This window comes from Marmota flaviventris, chromosome 17 (assembly GCF_047511675.1).
Source record: "Marmota flaviventris isolate mMarFla1 chromosome 17, mMarFla1.hap1, whole genome shotgun sequence".
Classification (NCBI taxonomy): Eukaryota; Metazoa; Chordata; class Mammalia; order Rodentia; family Sciuridae; genus Marmota; species Marmota flaviventris.
Genome location: NC_092514.1, coordinates 72,723,347 through 72,743,912, shown reverse-complemented (window position 1 = coordinate 72,743,912; position 20,566 = coordinate 72,723,347). Strand labels below are relative to the sequence as shown.

At 42.4% G+C, this 20,566-nt stretch overlaps 1 protein-coding gene across 1 annotated transcript in view; it reads right to left on the bottom strand.

The window, feature by feature from the left end:
- Unk (unk zinc finger) overlaps nt 1-17,793 on the bottom strand; it is a 33,493-nt gene extending 15,700 nt beyond the window's left edge. The window contains exons 1-2 of the mRNA XM_027955676.2: nt 17,640-17,793; nt 993-1,202 (exon numbers count right to left, since the gene is read on the bottom strand). Coding sequence (XP_027811477.2) covers nt 993-1,202; nt 17,640-17,743 — 314 coding nt within the window. The 5' untranslated portion in view covers nt 17,744-17,793. The remainder of the gene's footprint in view (nt 1-992; nt 1,203-17,639) is intronic.
- Between the last annotated feature and the right edge of the window lie 2,773 nt (nt 17,794-20,566).

Sequence of the window (20,566 nt, the reverse complement as noted above, 5' to 3'; positions counted from 1 at the left end):
GGCAGTGACAGTTGCTCAAGGAGAAAGGCAACCTTGAGCTCTCCTGCTACCATGGCTCCATCACTTGAGTGCTATGGCCTGGATGGTCCAATAGACCTGGTATCCCTAAGCTGCCTGCAGAACAAACACTGCCCAGACTAGGGAATCTCAGAGAAATAATCAATCTTTGAGGCAGCCCCTCACATCCTGAGTGCTTCAACAGGCCCAGAAGAGGGACAACAAGCCTCCGACCTTTGTGAGAAAGAGAGACTGAGAGGCAGGGATGGTATGGTAGGCTGTATCCCCCGGTGCCTCCCATCAGTCTCTGCAAGTTGAGACATGACAAAGCACGGCCAGTGAATATTCCCTTTGGGGATATATTTGTCATTACTAATATCTTTCTTTTTCAATAAGAGGGATCAAACCCAAGGGTGCTCTACCCATGAACTACATCCCCAGGTCTCACTAAGTTGCTGAGGCTGGCTTCAAACTTGTGATCCTCCCGTTTTAGTTTCCTGAGTGGCTTGGAGTACAACCACGTGCCACCATGCCTGGCTAGCAGTGTACTGTTCCTTTAGAGAAATCCGTGGAATGTTTAGGGTAAACAAATCAGGGAACTAGAGAGGCTCTCTAAACTGCCAGCCCTGGTGAGAACTGTGCAAGATGTAATGGGTGGTGGAGGGATAGGGAGAAGATCTGTGAGATCTGCAGGGGAGGATGAAAGAAGACACTGGGAGCCATCTGGGTTTAAATGCGGCCCCTTAGGCCTATGGAAGATAGACCTATTTTGGATTTCTGTAAAGTAGGAAAAGAAAAACAGAAAGCTCTCCATCCCCTATACCCTCAGGATGGCTGAGTCTGAGCCCAGGTTTAAGATACAAGAAGGCAGGCTGGGTGCAGATACTTCTTCCCAAAGCAGCGTCTGACTGGTGTTACAGAATCTGCCTGGCCTAGTCTTAGGGCAGCTGACTGATGAGATCTGGAGCTCCTCTGAGGGCAGGCTGGGCACTCACTCGTCGCCCTCTGGACAGAGGCCTGTTGCCTCGTCGTACTTGGTGCAGTAGACGTCAGGACTATAGTTGAAGGTGCCGTCACGACGGCGAATGGACCGGCGGCGCCGCTGGTTCACGAAGTGCCAGTGGAAACAGGTGTAGGGCCGATGCTGCGTACATTTGTGTTGCACAAAGAGTGGGCACTGCTCCGTACGGAACTCCTTCAGGTACCTGTAGAGAGAGACTGTGTGGAACAGGCCGGAAGCAAAGAGTGCTTCCCAAAAGAAGTTAGCCGAGTCCCCTGAGGGCCCGCTCTGGGGTGCCAGTTCATTAGCACACACCAGAAGAGGCCCAAGGCTGAGGTTGGACTTCAGCGTTTGGATCTGTTCCAACATCCAGGTCCCAAGTCAGCCTGGAAAGCAGGAACCATAGGCCACAGGGCCCTTGGCAGTTAGCTGGCTGTGATCCTGAGTAGCAGCTTGGGGAGCCCTCCCCAAAGTTTCCCAGGTTGAGCCACCAATCATAGGAAAGGGCTATACAAGAGAACTGTGGCAGTCTCTTCCACACTTCCTGCAGGTCCCTGCTGCCCACACCAATTAGCCAATTCCCGGAAGCCTCCCCTGTTCCACCAGCAGGGCTGGTTTTAGGCACTAAGGGGAAGAATCTGCAGAAAAGCACATAGGGAAGGGCAGCTTTGGAACTGAAAGCCCGGATCAGAAGATGTCCCTCTGGACTACTGATTACTGTCCCAGAGATGTTTACTGGCACTGGCTGGGTAGGTGTTTAGGAAAAAGCTCACAGTGGCATTCTAAAGATACCCTCTCTCTCAGTCTGGCCTGTCCCTAGTAGTCTGACAAAGGAGGACCTGCAGCAGCTGAGGTCATGTACATCCTTGAGATTTATGGGCTGTCTGTCCACCTGGGTTCCTAGCATTTCATATAATTCTCCTCTGCCCAGTGTGTAAGACACCACCAAATCTCTCCCACTACCCACCCAGTGGAAGACCCCAGACCCGCTTACCCACTTACAGAAAATACTGTTCTTCTGTGTTCTTGTTCATTACCTATGATCAAGTTGGGTTTTTCTTAGACTGGGGGCCTTGCGAGGGGGTGATGAGTGTAGTTCCTGTTATTTATTCTCTCATGTCTAACAGGCCACATGTCTAAATGCCTTGAGAGAGTATTTGGTGCCAGTGAGGAAGATGGTTGCAGAAGACTCAGAGGTTGTGTGCAGAAGGGAGTGTGGCAGGAAGAACAGCCTTATAGGAATCTACTGCTTGGGCTCTGAGCAGAGCCTGGATCTGGAGGGCATGAAACAGCAACTCTTGTCCAGATCCTTGGGGCCTTACTATTCTGTCCAGAAGGAAGGGAAGGGTGGGCAGGTCCAGGACTGGGACTAATCAGGTAAGTTTTCTGTGCTGGGCACCATGGCATTAACCTGTAACAATCCCATGACTCAGGAGGCCGAGGCAGGAGGATCACAAGTTTGAGGCCAGCCTCAGCAATTTAGCAAGACCCTGTCTAAAAACAAAAAATAAAAAGAAGTTGGGCTGAGGATGTGGCTCAAGTGGTAGCGCGCTCGCCTGACATGTGTGCGGCCCGGGTTCAATCCTCAGCACCACATACAAACAAAGATGTTGTGTCCAACGAAAACTAAAATAAATAAATAAATATTAAAAAATTCTCTCTCTCTCACTCTCTCTTTAAAAATAAATAAATAAATAAAAAGAACTGAGGATGGGGCTGGGGGTATAGCTCAGTGGCAGAGTGCTTGCCTAGCATGTATGAGGCACTGGGTTTGATCCTCAGCTCTGCATATAAATAAATAAAGGTCCATCAACAACTAAAAAAAATTAAAAAGAAAAAAAAACTGGGGATGTAGATCAGAAGTAAAGAGCACCTAGGTTCAATCTCCAATTAAAAAAAAAAAAAGTACTCCACTGAGCTACCCTAGTCCAATAGGTTTTCTTTGAAACTAATGAAAAGTACTGAAATTTTTCCCAGTCTTCAAGTGTGAAGTGTCTTATTTCTGTGCAAGGGGGCAGGCAGAGGGTTTGATGCTCCTGAGGAACACAGATAGCAAAGTAAGAGGTAGTGGAGACTCCAAAGCCCTGCCATTCATTCAGCACATATTTAATGGGCACTTCTTGGGTGTAGGCACAATGGTAAGCAAGGAGGACAATAAGGAGCAGGTTCTTGTCCTTTAGAAAGCTCACATTTTTATGGAACATGCACTCAAGTAAAAGGTGAAACCAATCAAGTGTGGAAAGAGTTATGAGGGCAGCTTGTTCAGGGTGCTTTGGGAACTCAAAAGGAGGATCCTCGACCCAGGCTGTAATGGGAAAGAGTAAGGAAAAGAGCAGAGCTAGTGTATAAAGAATTCAGGAAAGGTGTTTTAGGCAAAGGAAACAGTACGAGCTCAGAAACTGACTGCTTTCAAGAGTTCCAAATTCCTCTGTGGAATGTGGGTGAAGCAGAGGAACTGGAAAAGGGAAATGAGATAGAGGTGGGGTGCAGGAGGCAAACTTTAGGAATTTCAGGGGCCCTAGGGTATATTCTGAGACACTGGACAGAAATCTGGAAGGTTCCCTAAGGGCCTGATGCACTCCTGGCCTCTATGGCATTTGAATGAAAGGTCTTTCTTCTGTTTCCCTGTCCTTTTGGTTAGACAGAAAAGCTGTGCCCTCATGCTGCATGTAGGTATCAAGTTCTGACCCCGAGTCAAGGCACACGTCCCCAAATTACTATTTCAATTCCTCTCCTGGCAAATACATATTCTTTTTGACTCTTTTGACCCTCTAGGAAACAAATTCAGGAGGTAACAGGTAGAAAACAGGGAAGAGAGGAACTTTCATGAGAAGAGGAAGCTGAATCCAAAGCCAGGAGCAGAGAATGAAGGGGCACTTAGGATTGGCAGATTAAGTACAGGATATCCAGTTAAACTGGAACTTCAGACAAAAGACGAATAATTTTCTAACATAAGTATGTCTCACATATTTCACAAGACATACTTAAGATATGATCTGGTAGCTCAGGAGACTGAGGCAGGAGGCCTGCAAATTCAAAGTCAGCTTCAGCAACTTAGCAAGGCCCTGTCTCAAAATAAAATATAAAAAGGGCTGAGGATGTGGCTTGATGGTTAAGTGTCCCTGGATTCAATCCCTGATGCTGTTTAAAAAAAAAAAAAAAAAAAAAATCTGGGCTGAAGACATAGATCAGTGGTAGAGTGCTTTGTCTAGCAAATGTGAGGCCCTGCTCTGGTTATAATTCCTGGCAAAATACATAACCCCCCACACACACACAAAGGGTGGGGCAGGTGGGTTGGGTTGATCCATTGCTTATCTGAAATTCCAAATCTAGCCACAGTCTGGTTTTATTGTTGTTGTTTTTGAGACAGGGTCTTGCTATATTGCTCAGGCAGGCCTGAACTCCTAGGACTCAAAGCAATCCTCCTGCCTCAGCCTCCCAAGAAACTGGAACTGCAGGAACACACCACCTTGTCTGCTAACTTCCTATATTTTTACTTATTGTACCCAGTAAAGTCAGTGTCAGTGTGCCTGTCAAAGAACAGGACAAGGGAAGAATCTAAGATGTGGTCCCTGATCTTGAGCAGTTTGTCCTCCTAAAAAAGAGGTCCCTGATGAGGCTGGAGTTGTGGCTCAGTGGTGGAGGGAGCACTTGCCTAGCATGTGAGGCACTGGGTTCAATCCTCAATACCACCCAAAAATAAATAAACAAGTGTCAGGCACAGTGACACAAGCCTGTAATCCCAGCAGTTCCAGAGATTGAGAGAGGAGGATCGCAAGTTGAAAGAGGAGGATGGCAAGTTGAAAGCCAGTCCCAGCAACGGTAAAGCACTAAGCAATTCAGTAAGGCCCTGTTCTCTAAATAAAATACAAAATGGGGCTGGGGATGTTGAGTGCCTCTGAGTTCAATCCCTGGTACCCCCAAACAAACAAACAAACAAATAAATAGATAAAAGGTGTTGTGTCCATCTACAACAAAAAAAAAATATTAAACAAGAGGTCCCTGAGGGCAACAGCGACACCTAGGGAGCCTGCTTACTTGTGGCATATGTCACAGTGCCACATGCAGTCAGGCTCCACAGGACTTTGTCAGAAGTACCACAGATAAGGACAGACACTGAGGCAACATATTACCTCATTGTAAGCCTCTTTATTTCCATTCCCACTGCCACTGTCCCAGGTCAGTACCTTTTAAAAAACTGGTCTCCTGGTCTCTGGTCTCCCTTGTCCAGTGTGCACTGCACAGTGCTCATTATTCTTCCTAGAGTACAAATTTAATTCTATCATTAAAGCCTTCAGCCCCCTCCAGGATCCACTGAATGCACACCAACTATTTAGCCTGAAGTTCCAGGCCCCACACGTCCAGCTCAATTCCCTTTTCCAGCATCATCTCCTTGGATTCCTCACCACCATCCAGCATGAATGGAACCTTGGTGTCTTGCAAGCAGACCTTTCATTTTCCTGCCTTTGCTCATGTCCCCTTGCTTGCCTATAGAAACCATTCAAGGCTGAATTTCGTGGTCACATATCTTCTGATGCTACCAACTCCGTGATGCCCTCCTGGACTTCTACCTAACTCCTTATCTCTAGCTAACGGCTATCACAGCACTTTTTCTTTTCTCCTTCCTTCCTTTTTATTTTTTTATTTACAGACAGGGTCTTGCTAAGTTAAGAGGCTGTCCTCGAACTTGCAATTCTCCTGCCTCATCTTCACAATTACAGGCATGGGCCACCATGCAAGCTTCTTCAAACATTCTCATGGCCTCAATCCTGTTGTGAATATTAATAATGTAAACATTTTTCTTTGCAGGCTAAGCATCCTTCATCTGAAATGCATGAAACCAAAAGCATTTTAGATTTTTTGAATTTTGGAATATCTGTATATAATATATAAAGAGCTACTGAGGGATGGAAGCCAAATCTGAACACAAAATTTAGGTTTCATATACACCTTGAGATGTACACAAACTGAAGACAATTTTACAGAATATTTTCTGTGTCCCTATATTTTGACTGGAGTCCACCATGTGAAGTTAGGTGTGAAATTTTCCACTTGTGATGTGGGGTGCTCAATGCTCAAAAAAACTTTATACTACTAGATTATATATTCCTTAATAGCAAGCTTGTATAAACCTACTGTAATGCCTTTGATAAGACAGGGTAAAGAAAGTTTGCTGAATGAATGTATCAAGGAATAAAGTCACAAAGTCACATCAACAGGGTTATGATGCCACTATTAAGCATAGCATTGGAGGAAGAATACACAGTTATGAAAAGCACTACCATACAGTCAACTCATAATTTATCACACAGGGATGACTACCCTGCAGAACAGGTACTCATAAGAGGAGGGGCTACCCAGGAAGGCAAAAAAGCCCACTTTCAACCAACTACAATCAGGTGAAAGAAAATTCTAACCTTTTGCTTAAGTCACTAATGAAAATGTACCATCCACTATCTAGGAAACAAATGCTAGGCAAGTGCACCACTATGGAGCTATATCCCTAGTTCTTTTTAAAATCTTTTTACTTTGAAACAAAGTCTTACTAAGTTGCCCAGGATGGCCTGAACTTAAGATTGTCCTATCTCAGTCTCTTGAGTAGCTAGGATTACAGGTGTGCAACCACCACACCCAGCACAGCTCTTTATTAGATGCTTTGCCAATGACTTCAGTAACAAAATAATTTGTACTTTACTGTGTTCTTCTCATTTTTTTACGAGAGTTTTATGAGGATAATAAAGGATAAATAAAGTGCTATGGAACACTAACATGCATAGCACAAGGAAACAAAGCTGAGTGCACTGCCAGCTGCAGCGGGACACACATGTCAACTTGGGAGGCTGAGGCAGGAGAATCTCAAGTTCAAAGCCAGCCTCTGCAAAAGCGAGGTACTAAGCAACTCAGTGAGACTCTGTCTCTCAATAAAAATTACAAAAAAGGGCTGGGGATGTGGCTCCATGGTTAAGCGCTCCTGAGTTCAATCCTTGATACCAAAAAAATAAGCTGAGTGCCCTGACACACCACTACTAGAGAGCCTTCCACAATCTCTGTGGTGGCTACTCAGTACAGCAGTTTAGTGTGCAACCTTAGATATGTAAATGAATGAATCTGGGTTCAAATACAGCCTTATTCATGGATTCTTTGAAGTTCACTTAATTTTCACCTCATGAAATATTGTTCTTTTCCAGCCATTGGAATAGGCCTGGGGATGTGGCTCAGTGGTTGAGTGCTCCTGAGTTCCATACCTGGTACCAAAAAAAAAAAAAATTCTTAGCCCATGAACCATATAAAAGCAGGCAGCAGGCTGGATCTGACAGGCAGGCTGTAGTCTGCCAACTCTGCTCTAAGAGATGGTATTCCCCAATATGTCTCATACCTCTATACTTTTGATCTTGTTGTCTCCTGTGTCTCAATCACTCTTCTGGCTTCTTCTCTATCCTGAGGGTTCCCTGACCCTCCCTGCCCAGTGGTGTTAGTTGCACACTCCATGCTCCTAATGCATTGTGTGAACACAGTTGGTTCAGTCCCAGAGCAGTTGATTCTGACTACTCTATAGACAGCCATAGCTATTCATCTTCGCATCCCTGCACAGAACTGACCCATAGCAGGTGCTCAAGAAATGTACTGAAGGAAAAAGAAAGCAAACAGCATCCCAAATGGAACAAGTCTGGTACTCAAAAGCTCTGCATGAACCCAGCAAAACAGGGAGAAATGTCTCTCATTATTCGTGGCAATTCATTCCTTTGCAGTGCTTTCATTTCTTTGTAAAATGAATGACTAAATGGCATCTTCTTTTTTGAAATATTTATTTTGTAGTTGTAGTTTGACACAATACCTTCACTTTAATATGGTGCTGAAGATTGAACGCAGGGCCTCGCATGTGCTAGGCAAGCATTCTACCACTGAGCCACATCCCCAGGCCCACTAAATAGCATCTTCTTTGTTTAGGATTTGTAAAAGTTGACTGGGACTCAGCTATTAATTGGAATAAAGAGGCAAACAGCCTCGACAGTGGTAGCCTCTGGAGAACTAACAATAGGAAGAGATAGTGCTACAACACTGGATGTGCTCAGCACTTGAAGAATCTCAACATATAATACGCAAAAGATAGAGTCTAACAGAAGGGGCAACAGACTCAATGACATAAATTCACTCAGGATGCCTGATATCTCTCCGTCAGAGCACATGGGCCATGGGTTTTGAAGTAGGAAGAGCTAATGCTCTTAAGGAACCTACTACTCTCTTGGCCAGTGGCAGTTACCACTCAAGAACCTTTCGGGTAGAGATCTACAACTTAACAGATCTGCCTGTATCTAATAAGCTAATCTATGAAAACTGAATTTCACTTTTATCAACAAGTGTACATATAAGACACAGAAATTGGATCTTAAGACATAAGAAATGGTCCTGATCTGGGGCTGGGGTTGTGGCTCAGCAGTAGAGCGCTCGCCTAGCATGTGTGAGGCCCTGGGTTCAATTCTCAGCACCACACAAAAATAAATAAATAAAATAAAGGTATTGTGTCCAACTAATACTGAAAAATAAATATTAAAAAAAAAAAAGGTCCTGATCTTAAACATTCTTTACTGGAATCTAACCATAAAAATAGGATTCTGCAAGCAGCACCAAAGGAAAGGGAAAAAAAACAAAAAACAAAATAAAACCAAGTCATCATTGAAGATTATATTTTATATACAAAAGATGTGGTGTTTGCCTAGCATACACAAGGCCCTGGGTTCCATTGCCAGCACTGCCCCCACCACCATTTTAGCCACCACCCGCCTCCGCTTTTTTTTTCCCCTGGTACTGGGAATTGAACTCGGGGGCTCTCAAACACTGAGCCACATCCTCAGCCCTATTTTGTATTTTATTTTGAGACAGGGTCTCACTGAGTTGCTTAGTGCCTCGCTGTTCCCAAGGCTGGCTTTGAACTCAAGATCCTCATCGCTTCTTGCCTTTTGGCTAAGATCAATTGAACTCGCTATCCTCCCAAGCTGCTGGGATTACAGGGGTGTGCCACCACGCCCAGTTCCCCTTTTTTTTTTTAAATAAAATTTATTTTATTTTTTATAAAAGTGGAATTCAGGGCTGGGGATGTGGCTCAAGTGGTAGCGCGCTCGCCTGGCATGCGTGCAGCCCGGGTTCGATCCTCTGCACCACATACAAACAAAGATGTTGTGTCCGCCGGAAACTAAAAAATAAATATTAAAAATTCTCTCTCTCTCTCTCTCAAAAAAAAAAAGAGAGACATTAAAAAAAAAGTGGAATTCATTGTGGTATGTTGATACATGCACACAACATAATTTTGTCAAATTCACTCATTTTCAGCCCACTTTGCACTGGTGTTCACTGGAAAGATCATACCTGCAAGCTGTCCTGGCCCCAAGAACTAACAAGACTTATGAGGAGGTCAACACTGCTATGTAACCAGTGCTGCTTGTCCCTGGTTCCTTCTTTCTACAATTGTCTCCTGGCCCTAAGGATCTTGGAGCTGGAGAAATGGGGGAGACAAAATTCATGTAAGGATCAGGCACATCACTGATGTTGGAGAACACACAAGAAGAACCAGAACCCTGTTTTATTCTTCCCGAATCAGTTACTACCTTTAGTTCAAGTTTTTCAGTACATAGCTGCCCTAAAAAACCTTCAATTTTATGACATTTTGGTGTACACATTTAAATAAACATTTTATATACTGTTATTCTCTGAAACAAATTATTTGGCCCTAGATCAACATAGGTAAGGCGCAGTGGTGCATGCTTGTTATCCCAGCAGTTCGGGAGACTGAGACAGGATTGCAAGTTCAACCCAGCAAGGCTCAGTCTCAAATTTTAAAAAAGGAAAAAAAAAAAAAAAGGCAGGGTTAGGGAGGTGGCTCAGTTGTTAAGTACCCCTGGGTTCAAAAGAAAAAAAAAAGAGTGGGTCAACAAAGGACACATATCTAACACATAAGATGAGTTAGGCAGTCTAATAAGGCTCTGCAAAAAGAGGAGACTGAAGTGAGACTCGAGTGGATGTGTACTCCAAGAGATAAAGCTGACCCACAGGCACCCTATGAAATGACTATTTTGGTGCAGATGCAGTCAAAGAAGGCATGTGACTAAGGATGCTGAAGGAGGGAACAATGGAACTGAAAGCAGTGACTTGGGCCTGGTTCAAAAATTGGTAAAAATCATACTTCTCTATGCTAAGTGCCCAGCACTGTTTTAAGCACTTTACATGTATTAACTCACCGAATCCTCTTAAAAACCCCATGAGACAGGTACTGTTGCTATTCTCAGGAAACTGAAATATAAAGAGCTACTTGCCTAAGGTACCACAGCTAATAAGCGGCAGAGGTGAGCCTCATACCCAGGGAGCATGACCCTGGAGCCAGTCCTATTAACCACTATACTAGTTGTTAACTAAGCTTTTCTTAATGGAGCTAAAGGAAAACAATAGTAGTAGCAAATAAGTATCAGTGGCTCTACAGCATGCATTTAATATGCCAGGGAGAGTTTTTGGCAGGCCATAATTATAATACTGTAATTTACTAAAATGAAAACAGAAATATTAACTTTAACATGCTCTATTGGCTCATTAACATACACTTTATATATTCATTATAAAGTATTCTCACTTCATTATAAAGTACACTTCACTTCTCATTAAAATATGAGTCAGTTAGTTTGTTTTTACGTAGGGAATACAAATAGTGGTCTCTATATTAGGTTTAGATAGGTTTGATTCATACAATACCTAAAGCGTCAGGCCATCAGGTACCTAATACCTCTTAAATAAAAGTGACATCAAAAAGATATAGTAATGTTCTTAAGAAAATCCTCTCCCTTAAAAGTAGGGCAAAATTTTATAGGAAGATGGGATCTGGACCACCCCTTTATTAGAAGTCTGATGGTGGCTGTATGGTATTTCAAACACTAACAGAAAAGAAATGAGTCAAATTCTGAAAATGAAAAGCAAACTGATGTGAAGAATAAGGAAAGGGAAGAAACATTTCAATAAATTCAGCTATGACAGGATGACACTGCCAAAGTCCTTAGCATCTTCTTTATCTCCTAAAAAACTGAGCCACCAACAGGAAAAAGGTCACCTCACAGATAATGCTATGTGACTTTTAAGTCACTAGACTCCTTTCCATCTTCGCCTTCTCCTCAGCTCTTGATACTGCTGTCAAATTCTACAAACTGGCAGAAAAAAAAGGGTGAAAGTTGAGGGATTTTAATGAGAATTAAAAGTTTGCTGAGATTACTAGAACTAATGTATTATAGCCACTAACATTATCTTAACTGCCTAAAACACATGACCTGAAGTTAAGAAATGCCCCTGTGAGCTTTAAAACAATCATCCCCGAAACTGAAGAAAGGGCTCTATCACTTTTTTTTTTAATTTTTTTATTGTTGGTTGTTCAAAACATTACATAGTTCTTGATATATCATATTTCACACTTTGATTCAAGTGGGTTATGAACTCCCATTCTTACCCCGTATACAAATTGCAGAATCACATCAGTTACACATCCATTGATTTACATATTGCCATACTAGTGTCTGTTGTATTCTGCTGCCTTTCCTATCCTCAACTATCCCCCCTCCCCTCCCCTCCCCTCCCCTCTTCTCTCTCTACCCCCTCTACTGTCATTCTATCACACTTTTGCAGTACACCTAACTTTCTCTTCCACCTTCCACCCACCCTGGGAAATAAACCCAGTACATTTTGTAAAAGCATTGGAAAAAAATCTGCTTGTTCCTCTAATGGCTGTCAATTTAGAGACAATTTAAAATACAACTATCAACAACTAGGAGTCTCAAATGTACTGTGAGTATACACTTATCTCAAAAGCCTCTCCATAGCCTGACAACATTAGGCCATTCATCTAGAATGTATACACAGGGATACAGCCTTTGGGAAGGCTAGGAAAAGAACATCAAGGTGCTTTTTGCAAATTGCAGGCTTTCCCACACTGAACAAATGCGATTGAGCCTTGGCAACAGGTCACATGCTTGAAGTAGTAAAAACTCATGTAATGATTTTGTTTTAAACTTTTTAAGAAAATGAAATATAATTCATACAACATAAAAACTCACCATCTTAAAGTATACATTTTGGTGATTTTCAGTATATTTACCAACCTGTGTAATCACCACCACTATCTAATTCCAGAACATTTCTATCACTCTTAAATTCCATGCCTTTGATCACATACTCGATTTTACCCAAATTCTCTACACAAATGGTTCTATTGCCTAGGCAGATATTTTAAGATGACTGGCTGGGGCAATATATAGAGTATATATATATGGTAAGGAAACAAGAAAGTTACAATGTTCAGAAATATACTAAACCCAATTCTTAGAATTTTTAGCAATTAGGCTAATGCAATTTTTCTAAGTTGGCTAAGAATGACACCGAAACTTACACTCAACATCCATCTTCACATAACACATTGGTGTGCCCCAAATGCATCCAAGATGTAAAAAGAAGGGAAGATAATCTACTAGGATTAGTCATAACTGTCCAGAGTTGCAATTTCAAAATTTAGAAGAAGCATAAGGATAGTGGGAAAACCTCCTATAATATCAAGCACAGCTGGATTAAAAAAACAACAAAACAAAACTCTTAATCACTAAGCAAATATTGCTCAGTTTGAGAAAATAATCATAGACTAGTCCACTATTTAAAGTTGCTTTAAATAAAACCTTATTTTTCACCACTCTTCTGACCTAGCATCTCTCCTAATGAAAAAACACCTTTAGGCAAAGGTCTGGCAGGAATACCTACATGTATGTGTTACTCAGGCTGCTGCAGGGCTCTAATAACCTAGTGTGCTCTTGGCTTCTAAGACACACAGGAAGGAGACCTCACCTTCAGTCATCAGGGTGTTGGAAGCGGGAGGTAGTAGGTCCACGAGGGTGTCTTGCTTTTGTGCACCTATCTGGGGTGCTATTTCCAGAGGAGCTCCTTTATAGATTGTGCCCAAGATGGATTTCTAAGATGCTCTCAGAGTTGTCCAGCTGCCCTCACCAATAAGTCACAGTCTTTGTAGGATGATAGAAACCACCAGTCAAAGCAGATGCATATGGGTTGTGGGGAAGCCTTCTTTAGTATCTAACATAGCTGGATTAAAACAAAGAAACTTAACCATTAAGCAAATCTTGACTTTAATTATTAATTTAGATTATAGCAAATATCAACTGGGTGGAGCTTAAGAGTCTACTCTCAGCATGGGCACTTTAATACTTATTAACAGGGATTTTGTGAGCTTGAATGAAGACTACAATGAGTCCTTAATTTTTGTTCAGCAAAAAATTAGTCTTATTTCATAAACAAGTCAATAAGATCCATAAAGATTTATTGGTAATTTAGCTCATTCTCTCTGAGGTTGCTAAGTAACACTTTTAGTGACTTATGTTGTGCAACAAGTTGTACTCCAGTATGTATTTACAATTTTACTACAATTTGCAATAATGACTTAAATACACATTCATTTCCTGGATTTTCCAAAACATAATCAGATGCAATCAAGTGAAGTTCACAACATTTATGTGTAATGTGTAAAACTAACAAAATTGCCTTAAAATAGTTTTCTGTGGAACTACTACTATGTTATCTTCATTTAATGATGCCCGGGAAACTATTCCTAACTTAAAATGAAACCTAGATAGCAAAGGCTATGAAGCACTTATCATCTGTCTCCTATGAGAAATCACCCAGTGGCTAGAAAATACTAACAAACCTTCACTAAACTAGAATTGTCTTTCCCTTTAAAATGAGAGCATTAAGAAGCCGGAATCAACTGCAGATGAAGGAATCCCGAAACAGATTTATCTTTGAGGCATACTTCCTCTTATAGGGCCAAAACAATGACAAAAGAAAATTAAATATTTTCATGAACTTTCAACCATATATATATGTGTGTGTGTGTGTGTGTGTATATATATATATATATATATATATATATTTTTTTTTTTTTTTTTTTTGTATCAGAAATTAACCCAGAGGCAATTAACCACTGAGCCATATCCCCAGCCTTTTTATTTTTAATTTAGAGACAGTCTTGCTAAGTTGCTTAGGGTCTTGCTAAATTGCTGAGGTGGCTTTGAACTTGTGATTCTCCTGCCTCAGCTTCCCAAGCTGCTGGGATTACAGGCATGAGCCACCAGGCCCAGACTCAATTTTAAATTGTTTTATATAAAACTCTTCTAAAGTACAAGATGGTCTTGCTGGTTTAAATTTAGTCTTTGTCAAATAAAAAGACAAATTACCCAATAAAAGAAGGTCATGTGGTTCTTATACTGAATGTTTACTAATATACATACATTATACTTTTCCTGAGTGTTAATCAAATACTTGGAACTGTTCAACAGATTAAATTCTGATATGTTTTCTTTTTAAAATTTTTTTAGTTGTTGATAGACCTTTAATTTTTAAAAATTTATTTATATGCAGTACTGAGAATTGAACCCAGTGCCTCACATATGCCAGGCAGTGTATTATCACTGAGCCCCAGCCCCAGCCCCTGATATAACTATTTTCTATAAGGACTTGATTCCTCAAATCTAAACAATTGTATACTAACTATACCAATTTGCTGAAAGGATCATTTCAGTTTCCCTTAATGCAATATTATTCAAAAGTTCAGGGAAAAATTGCTAACAAATAATTATCCTTTAAATATGCTATGAATAATCCTCTTGACTTAAGGAGAGGTCAAACTCTGAGGACACAAAAATAAAGGACAAAAACCACAAGCCTACAGAAAAGCAATTTTCAGGGGAGTGGTGGGTAGGTACTGGGGATTGAACCCAGGAGTGCTTTACCACTGAGTTACAATTCCAGTCCTTTTTTATTTTGCGACAGGGTCTTGCTAAGTTGCTGTGGCTGGCCTCAGTTTCCCAAGTGGCTGGAATCATAGACCTGCACTACTACACGTGGTGGGAAGCAATTTTTGCTTTTGGTAGATTCACTATTTGGCAAATTGTCATTATGATGAATGAGACTCAATTTTAGTGCAAGTTTCTCTGGATTATTATAAAACTATAGCAGTCACATAATTTCAAATATCAGAAATAAAAAATATACCAAATTAGAAGTTGAGGATGTAGCTTAGTGTTAGAGCACTTGTCTAGCAAGTGGGAGATCCTGGGTTTAATCACCAGCATGGGGGGGAGAAATCACACCAAATTAATTAATATATAAGAGTTTTAAAAGGCAACAGAATTTTGATACATTAAAAAAATATATAGCCAGGCAAAGTGGGGCACATCTGTAATCCCAGCTACTTGGGCTAAGGCAGGAAGATCCTAAGTTTGAGGCCAGCTTGGGCAACACAGTGAGAACCTGTCTCAAAATAAAATTTTAAAAAGGCTGGGGATTTCATTCAGAGGTAGAATGCTCCTGGGCTCAATTCCCAGGACAACAATAAATAAATTTTAGAAATAAATAAATAAGAGGTCTATATGTATTCAACAATTGGATCAATGTAATAGATAAAAGCCATATTGAGATTGAAACAAATGCTAGAAATTCATACTGCAAGGGAGAAATGGAAAAAAAAATGCAGGGCAGCTCAGGATTTCACAGAAAATACTGAAATAGAAATAAAAATGTTCCTGTCCCCTGTATCCCCTAAGGACAATAACTGAATTCACCTTAATAATAATAAAGTCAGAGCCAGCAATCCTGTGTCAACTCAGACCTGAATGACAGGAGATAAAATTTTCCATATCATCACAACTACTGAACATCCATAAGTCTACCATGAAAAACAACTTTTTCCCCCTTAATTTTGGAGATACAAACACAAGGAGCTGGGGATACAGCTCCGTGGTAGAATGCCTGCATAGCATGTACAAAGTCTTCAATCCCTAAACTGGCATTTAAAAAAAAAAAAAAAATCCAAAGAGAGTAATGTCTACAACCTTCACCATCTTATCAAGTCAAGAAGCTTTGGCATTTCATCAACTCCTGTTGATTTACTAAGACACCTCAAAAACAAGAGTCCCATTACTCTGTACCTACCTCACAAAGAATGGAAAGACAGCTTTCAAACAAATGAAAATCAAGAGAACAAAGACTGTTATTGACATTCATACAGCTGTCAAAAACAATTTAATCTGTTAAGACCAAGTAATCAGGAAGACATTGTATATTAAAGACATAGTATATTAAATGACAACACAACATAGAAACACAAGTTGCTGAACCCAAGACCTACATTACTCAAAATGTGTTTGGTACTTTACATAAAAACATGATCTGAGCAATCAGAGATTATAAAGAAGCTCCAATTATATTAAGTTTCCAAACTGGCAAATCAAGAATTATGACCTTATTCAAATAGTAGGTATTCTCCAAGGTAAGTTCATGTGGTCAACAGCAATGGATGGAGCAAGAACTCCAAGAAGAAAAGACCAACAGGGCTGGGGATGTAGCTCACTGGCAGAGCCAGGCCCTGGGTTCCATTCCCAGCACCTCCAAAAGTAAATAAAACAAAGACCAGCAAAACAATAGCCTATCAGAAAAGTTATAAACTTGGGTCACACTATAGTCAAAGAGGCTTAGATGATTTCAGGCAACACCAGAGAATCCCACAAAGAAACAGATACACTTCCTGTGACTGATCGCAGAACAGTTTCCCAAAGGGTGTTTCTTCTGTGACAAGCAAGAGCTCCTCCTGTCTACTTTTGGTTTCTCTGCTCCTAACAGATGCTTCCTTGCCCTTCCTTCACTGAACAACTTGAGGCTTGGCTGACCCCTCAAGTTCCTCCAGCAGTGGGGGCGGGGTGGTCTTCTAGACACGCACATCACTCGGGAAAACAACAGCATTTTGCGCAACAGGAGGAACCTCTTCTTATTCACCTTTTTCCCTCCCACAGCACCTAGCACTAAGTGCTTACTGTCCCTTGAAAAGAAATGAATACTGGGACCTACACGTAGCCACAAGCAGATTTCCAGGGCTTTTCATCTTGCCAATCTTGCAGTGTCAACAACTGGAACTCCCTCTATTGCCACATTTGGGGGGGGGGCGGGGGCTCTATGGTCATATTTGGCAGTCATCAGCCTTGGGGTCCCAGGCTGAGGCTGGATTAGGACAGCCTGCTAGGGGTTTTGCGTGTTTTTCTCAGCCAACTGTTCTAAGTAAAATCAAGCAAGGGTGCTCCTCCTGGACAACCTAGGGGCCTTCAAGACACAAAAGGCCTCCAGTGCACGTTGCACAGAACCTCCTGACAGGACTTCACGCAAACCGTCATTCACAGGCGGTTCTAGGGCCGGCCCCTACGGAACTCGTCTGGGTGGTGTCGTGGACTTCTAGTCGCCCCGAAAGGTGCCTGGGACTGTGGTTTTATAGTCTGAGCAACAGTCAGGCCTCGAAGGCCAGGCCAGAGAAATGTGCACTCCGCATCACCAGCGCCCGCCTTCCCCACTCGGCCGCTGGGACCGAGTTTCCCGCCCCACGGCCCGACCAGAGGTTGGTGGCAGTTGGAGGCAGTTGGGACCGGCCCCAGCAGGTTGGAACCGGTCTGGGCCGGGCCGGAGGAAGAAGGGGGGGAGGGAGAGGCCGCCTCGCGCTCTCCCTGCGCGCGTGACTCACGCTGGCCGCTGACGTCAGGCGTGCGCGCGCGGCGGGGGGGGCTCTACGTACGTGTAGTGCTGCGGTTTCTCGGGCTGTGCCTGCAGCACCTGAGCGGTAGCGGCCGGGGGCGCCGAGGAAGCTGCGGAGCCGCCGGGCCCGGGGCCCTTCGACATGGTCCTGTCTTCCTGCCTCTTCGCCGCTCCCCTTTTATTATTCAGTCTGCGCGGTCCGCGCCGAGGACCCAGTGCGCCTGCGCCGCGCCACGAGAACGTGAAGACCCCCCGCACAGCAGCAAGGGTTGCTGGGAGTTGTGGTCTTCTGCTCGGCCGAAATTTTACCGTCGGCAGAGGGTTGCTGCCAAAGCAAGGGACCACAATACCCAGGGGTCCATGCGGACGTGTCCCGGATGGTGAAGGCCCGCGAAGGCTTCTGGGAGTTGCAGTTCGGTCGCAGATCTCCTCTTCACCAGCGCGATTTCAGTTTAGTTGGGGATTCCTTCCTTGAATCTGAAGCCCCGAAAGTAGAGAGGGCCAAGAGACTTCTATGAAACCGTTCCAAGTGTAATTCCACTGCCAACGATGCAGTAATTACTTTGCTGCCGTACTTAGTACAGCTGGGGCATGGTTCTAATGCCGGCTTAGAGCAGTGCCCACAAGCAGGACTTAAGACTGTATTGTGGGTTCTTAGGGCTAGGCCTTTGTACTGCATCATCTGGAGTCCAGTCGGCCAGCGATTTTTTTCGTCCCTGCGGCGGGATTGACTTTAGAGGCATGAAAAGACTGCCTGCTGGAAGTCAGCTTGAGAAAATTTGCTAAGGAAGAGCTATATTATACAACACTGTGTCCGCCCGCATCTTTGCTAAGGCGCTTCATTAACATTTACCAACCCTGAAACCTGGAACTCCACCACCTACGTCCTTTCTCATCTGACACCTGGCCTGATCAGCTTATATTAAAGGCCAAGGAGGAATTCAATCTTCGTCTAGAATAGTCTCGGGAACCCTGGCCAGTTGCACTTATGTTGAGAAGCATCAAAGTCCAGAGGAAAGGCTTGGGTTTGAGTAGGGGATGCGTCCTCTCTGGGCCACAGCCTTTTTACTTGGGAAAATATTTTTCTCTTCCCTATCTCCCACCAGTCAGGCAGAATAGTTCACTTTAAAAATAAACCAGTCTCCCCAAACCTGGGGATTGGATGTAAGGTTTAAAATGTTCTTCATAGATACTTTAACATTTGTGATGACTTTGTTTACCATGTTGAATCTATTTCAAATCCATATTTTTAGACTAATTTACATTTTTTGATGGGATTGTTCCAACTAATGATTGCCTCATTAAAAAAAAAATCAATATCCTGGGCGGGGCAGGAGGGTAATGATAAATAGGAAAATTGTTAGTATTAAAGAACGAATGATACAGGTCTGGCTCAGTGGTGCATGTCTATAATCCTAGCAGCTCAGGAGGCTGAGACAGGAGGATCCCGAGTTCAAAGCCAGCCTCAGCAACGGGGTAAGAAACTCAGTAAGACCCTGTCTCTAAATAAAATACAAAATAGGGCTGGGGATGTGGCTGAGTGGCCGAGTGCCCCTGAGTACAGTCCCCAGTACACCCTCCCCACACACGCGCACACACACAAAATAACAAAAAAAGGCAGAGAATGGTACTTCTTTATTTCTGAATAATCTCCTATCCGAATCCAAACTGTCAGTTTACAGAATTGAGAATCTGGCCAAGTCTATTGTGTAGCTACTAGGATCTCTTGAAGAGGAAAAATTCCAAAATGATGCAAGTTGTGTATTGCTTCAATCTTATGATTATATCCAAGTAATTATAATTGGTTTATATATTATCCCTAAAATTTCCAGGTATGCTGTCACTGCAGAAATACATTTCACTCCACTGCATTTTAAAATGATAGATATACACCAAGAGTTTCAAATTAAGTCTAAATACTTGTAGAATTAAAAGATGATGTCATCCAAATTGCTTAATTTACAGAAGAGGAAACCGAAACCCAGAGAAGTTGAGTAACTTACTCAGCAAGTCAATGACAGAACAAGACCTAAGACCATAACCTGCACACTGCATCACATTTGCTGTTTTTTGTTTGCTTGAGGCAGTGGGATTAGAACTCAGGGTCTCACCTTGACTATAGGCAAAGGCTCTACCACTGAGCCACACCCCCAGCCCATTTGCTATTGTTTTTATTGTACTGCATAGACTTTTTTTAATGCTTATTTTTTAGTTTTAGGTGGATACAATACCTTTATTTTATTTTATGTGGTGCTGAGAATGGAACCCATTGCCTGACACGTGCTAGGCAAGTGCTCTACCCCTTCAGCCACAACCCCAGCCCATGCATAGACCTTTTTAATTCTGCATTTTCTGCATTGCTTGTTTTTCTCTAAATCAAGTTAGGAAAAAGAAAACCTGTATAAGTACTTTTCCACTAACCATGATGGATGAATGTACATCTATACCTTGTTTCTCCTAGAACAGGTTTTAGTTTCTAATAATTGGCAAAACAGTATGTGGGGGGGATAACTGAACTGTCTTTCTCCTTAATAGCATGGAAATGACAGGGCTTGGGATCTCTTAGAAAAACCATAGAATGTAAAGAGGGGGGTCAGTTTAGGGGTTCATTCCTCCTCCAGGCCAAATAAGCCGTAAAAAAAAAAAAAAAAGACATTTTTCCAATTGTATCCCAGAACATTTGACAGCCTCCTACATGGGTATAAAATAGTTCCATTTCCTAGCTTTTCACATGTTCTGAGAACAGAGTAAGAGCCTCCATCTTGAGTTTTCAGTATGACATGAATGAAATACTTTAATTATTTTCCTCTACCCCAAACTTTGAGCAGAAGGAGATGTTAAAGTTAGCTAAATTATCACATGGGAGTGCTGAGGTGTAAGTCAGTGGTAGAGCACTTGCCTAGCATGTATAAAGTCACGTTATTTATTTATTTATTTTACAGCGGGGGGGGGGGGGGGGTGCTATGG